This window comes from Dreissena polymorpha, chromosome 3 (genome assembly GCF_020536995.1).
Source record: "Dreissena polymorpha isolate Duluth1 chromosome 3, UMN_Dpol_1.0, whole genome shotgun sequence".
Classification (NCBI taxonomy): Eukaryota; Metazoa; Mollusca; class Bivalvia; order Myida; family Dreissenidae; genus Dreissena; species Dreissena polymorpha.
Genome location: NC_068357.1, coordinates 85,968,177 through 85,973,156, shown reverse-complemented (window position 1 = coordinate 85,973,156; position 4,980 = coordinate 85,968,177). Strand labels below are relative to the sequence as shown.

At 37.3% G+C, this 4,980-nt stretch overlaps 1 protein-coding gene across 1 annotated transcript; it reads left to right on the top strand.

The window, feature by feature from the left end:
* The first annotated feature begins 2,081 nt into the window (after window positions 1-2,081).
* On the top strand, window positions 2,082-4,410 carry LOC127872379 (sericin-1-like). The gene is made up of 2 exons (XM_052415711.1): window positions 2,082-2,502; window positions 4,382-4,410. The coding sequence occupies exons 1-2, from the start codon at window positions 2,082-2,084 to the stop codon at window positions 4,408-4,410; spliced, it is 450 nt and encodes a 149-aa protein (XP_052271671.1).
* Window positions 4,411-4,980: the final 570 nt, after the last annotated feature.

Below are 4,980 nucleotides of genomic sequence, written 5' to 3'. Positions count from 1 at the left end.
TTTTCAGCTCAATTAAACAGTGAAAAATGCCCATAATATCACTTTAAATATCCCACAGTTTCTGATACAAAGACATTTTTGATACATACTTTATTCACCGAAGCACAGGCAGCAGTATCATAAATTTGCCCCCCCCCCGCCTCCGGGACCCTACCCCCCTCCCCCGAGTTTACCCAGGGGTTCCAGATTGTTTAATGTACACCTATTGTGTATGGTTTCACTTTTCGACATCGAATATTGACAAAAATACATTGTTTGAACAAATAACCCTCGTATAGGTATTATATATACACAAGGTATGAAACGCACTATATGCCTATTGCTGAAAGATTGTGGAACACTGGACGTGACCTTTTTCATCGAAAACACACATGTTCCCATGCAGTTGCCGACAAAAAGCAACTGGATTCGTTAAAAGACAGTAAAAGCAACGAGATTACACTACTAACCGATCTCCTGCTCGGCTAATAACTTTAATATTCAATTAAATTCGACTTTCTCGCTACATGTCTGTGTTTTGCTGTCATATTTTGTCGATCGAATGCTCGGTTCTAAAACGCCATATCATTGGCCAACACAATGAGAACAACCAACCAGATGACGCGTTATAAAATTAAAATGGTGTACATGTGTAGATGAAACACCGGGTGACATATAGCGTGAAAGTCAAATTTAATTGAATATTCAATTAAATTTGCCGAGCAGGAGACACATGAACTTTTGAGATGTATCCACCTTAAAAAGTAACATTTTTGAAAATTGAAACATAAAATATCAAACCTTGTTTATTTGAACGGATATTATTTGACATGTTTGTATAATCTATAATTGCAACATGAAACATATCAGCTGAATATTCAACACGTGCAACATTTCTGGTGATACAAAATATTGGCGGTCTTTCCCTTCCAACATTCTACGCTGTAGTTGTACTATTTAAACAACTTTATGAAGTATGTAGAAAATTGTCATAAAATCAGCCATGTAAATCTCATCATCTTACTATTCCGTTTCCTGCAAACAACGAATAAAATATAACTTATTGATACGTAATATTAACTTAAATTTTAATAATTAAAAGCACATATATATTCTCTGGGTGTAATCGGTATTGTAACAAAATAATAAAATGAAATCATACATCGAATGATAAACTAATTAAAACAAAACATATTGTATTTGTTTTCTGCGTAACATTATGTAGTAGCCTTTCACCAACTTAGCCCTGAATACTGTATATAGTTTGGTACGGCCTGCATAAATATTATGCGTCATATTATGTACTCAAGTTTTACGTATGCAAAACTTGTTTCATGTTTGAGTTAATTGAAAAAGTAAATCATCTTGCTTTTCAGGGATATTTTAAATAAGAAGACAAGTAACTGCCACATAAATAAAGCATACACAATTTTTATGTGTAAAAGAACGAACTATTATTGTTTTAATTTTTACTTGCAGTCGTGTAGTAGCTATGCCAAAACTTACCAGCGATGCTGGCGCTGCAATAGTTGCATTGAAAGAGCGAACCAGACGCGATTCTGCAGCGGTCACACCCAATTAAACGTACACATGGTGTGGTCACTGGTCAGAATGGATCAGCCGCAGTACGCCGATGTCCCCATTCAGCCGCGAAGAGGAGCACTCTACGACGAATGACTTAGAAAAACTGTGTCCGTTTGACTTGAGCAACATGGTCAAGGATTTTCGCTGCAAAGATGAGAAAGGGGAAGCGATACACGATATAATTAATGAAACAATAGTCGACAAAACGTTCGTATACACCTGCTACAACATGTCTGCTACGTGTTACGTGATCAATTCAACAGGGGGTAAATGCCCAGATTATGAAATAAAAATTAGATGTGAATGTCCATCATCAACAACAACAGCACCAACACAAGCATCATTAAGTGGAAACGCTGTTAATGGGTCCCAGAGCCCCGACAAGTAAAATATTCGGTATAACAAGCGTAAACGGTAACGCGACCATGACTTTGCCAACAATCGGTTCTGTGTCAGGGAGCGGAAGTGGAGCAAGCGGGCCTTGGTCAGGCAGCTGAAATGGAACAAGTGTTTCAGGAATGGGAAGTGTACCAATAGGTATTGGTCCGGGCAGCGGACGTGGAACAAGCATTTGCGTGTCAGACGGTAGAAATGGAACAAGCGGTTTGGAAACGGGAAGTGGAACAGGCGGCTCAGAGTCGGTGAACGGAACAAGCGGTTCAGGAACGGGAAGTGGAACAAGCGACTCAGGAACGGGAGGTGGATCAAGCGGTTCAGGAACGGGGTCTGGAAAAAGCGGCTCAGGAGCGGGTAGTGGAACAGGCTGTTCAGGACCAGGAAGTGGAACAGGCGGCAATCAATCGGGCAGGTACGACAGTTTCGCAGGATCCTCTTCCGCCGATGGAAACTTCTCAGCTGGCTGCACCAGCATGCCGTGGTGGCTCATTCTACTGGTCGTATCTTTGGAGCTCTTTGTAGTCAATCTGATCCCGGTCCTTTGTTTGTACAACAAGCTTAAAATGGAGCACATTTTCATTTTTTACCATTATAGTAACGTCAAAATCTATTGAACTGACGCAAGTGTGTATATTCACATAGTTGTTTGGTTTTTGAGATAATTGTAATGGTTATACTCGTATGACCTTCCTTGTATACTTGTCAGATGTGCCACATCCAAACTTACTGACTTGTTGGAATGAAAAATCTTGAGTGTTGTTTTTTGATCAAATGATTTATGCAAAACTTTTTCATTTTCTTCTTAACATATCGTGGTTGTGATAATAAACAACGAGAAGCATGCATTCAGTGTAAACTTGAATAAACTTGTTTCCATAAAAAAAACAGAGCACAGGAACAAATTGAATGTAAACATTGTTTTGGTAAAACTGGATGAAATCATCTGCATAATGAGCACAACATATAATTTGAAATTACAAAGCAATATTCCATTTTAAACTTTACAAATGTCTTTATATTGAAAAGCAGGGCATCAGGAGCTTATTTATGTATGAATGCAATTCAGTGGAACATTCGTATTTATGTTTTGTAATAAGTTGCTATCATACACACATAGTAAAATGAAGCGGCTTCCTACTCAAGTGCTATAAATCGGTCAGAGTTGAATGATTATTTCCGTTCATCTTAGAAGGTATCCTTTATGTAGGAGCTTCATTAAGTTAAAAGTAGACTTAATGCAGATATGTGAATACGTCGTTATGTAATAAGTATGGCATAATACATGTTTGAAGGAACTTGCTTATGTTCTATTAGGGCTTTTTTCTCGAGCTTGTTCGAAATTGTGTGACATCAAAGAAACACCTATAAATGAAAGGTGAAAAAGGTATCTTACACACCCTGCTTCATGTTATATCAATATTTTTATTATTTACACCACCCTCTGGATAAATTACTTAAATATATTTGTGAAATCATAATCTCAATAAAAAAATTGCTAGTGTGGACTAGTAACAAAATTTATTACATATTTCATGGTATGTTCTTTTTGTACAAGACGGTGTGTAGATATAAAATATCATTTGTATTATACGGCCAAAGTTCTGTGATATACGATATTTAATTTAAGATGGTCCATTTAAAAACTAAATTACCTTCATAATGGTCGTAGCAAACGTGTAACTTACTCAAGGCAAATTTCCCGACTATCGACCATCGACCGTTGTGTGTGATCTAAAACCTGGCGTTTGGTCGCATGGCGGCAACTGACAGCTGTTGGTCCACTGCGGGCTGACGAGGTTTCTCTACGACGTCGGGTATATGTTTTACTACGAAACATTGTATCAATCGAAGTACAGATTGGTGGAAATATTGGGTTTTAAATAGGTAAGATTATGCTTTTCTAATAACAAAACTCTGAATTTAAGCACAATGACATTTCATAGGTCTGTTACTTCAAATAATGTTCCAACATGTGTCTGGTTTATGCGGTGGAACATGAAACCGCTGATTTATCAAACCGAAGTCAATTTCAATTTAACAAATGCAATTAAGGTTTACAACTGTGTTTAATTGACACAATTTTACAATTTCCTTATTAATCTATGTATCGTTAAGCCACTGGTGTGTTTAGAAATGTGTAGGGTGACCCAGTTATCAGAAATAAAGGCTGAATACTATTATTAAGCATGATCATGTGTCTGACAGTATATGCCTCGCTACGACAACGCTTTAGCGTGTATGCGTTTCTCCCAGAAGACGTATTAGTTATCTCTCAAAGGCGAAAGTCATAAGGTTGTGTTGGAATTAATACGTTCGTGTCAGAAGAGAAATTCGCAAGATGAATACTTTGTTTGGGGATTTTGCTGATACGACGCTATTATGCACCATCTTCTACTTGATCTGTATTTTCTGTACTTTGCAGTGTATGTTATGATTGCCACAAGCGTGTGAAGGGGGCGGAACTATATATATTATCATAGTATTTAACTCTTATTACCCTGCAGACGTATCTTTTGCGTCTTGTAGCAGACATACTTTGAAAAACTTGTGACAAACGTAGACATTCGTCATCATCAACAATGTGTCTATTTATCACAATATCTTCAAGCGGTAATGATGTAGATAAGAACATATCCATATTTCAAGCTGCAATTTGATAAAAACTGTTACTCGAGTAAATCTGATAAAGATAAATATTCTTTACATAAAGGTGTTTTTCTTTAAAATACTGAGTCATGGAGTGACTGGATGTTTCATTTGAGGAGGAGGTATTAACATCGGCACAACATGATACGAACAGCACAGTCGACCTGGTAATGCACATTATTACTATATAATTAGATTCACGATTAGGCCAAAGCAAACGATCGAAATTGAAATTCCATTTATAAGACGACATTTGAACTTGCAGACGTTGTGAAGTGTCTCAGTATAAACGAGAGTCTTGACCCTTCCCTTCAAAGTACACTCGAGAGCTTTATGTCGTCAGTCTCAATAAAAATGACGTATCTTCAGCATGTG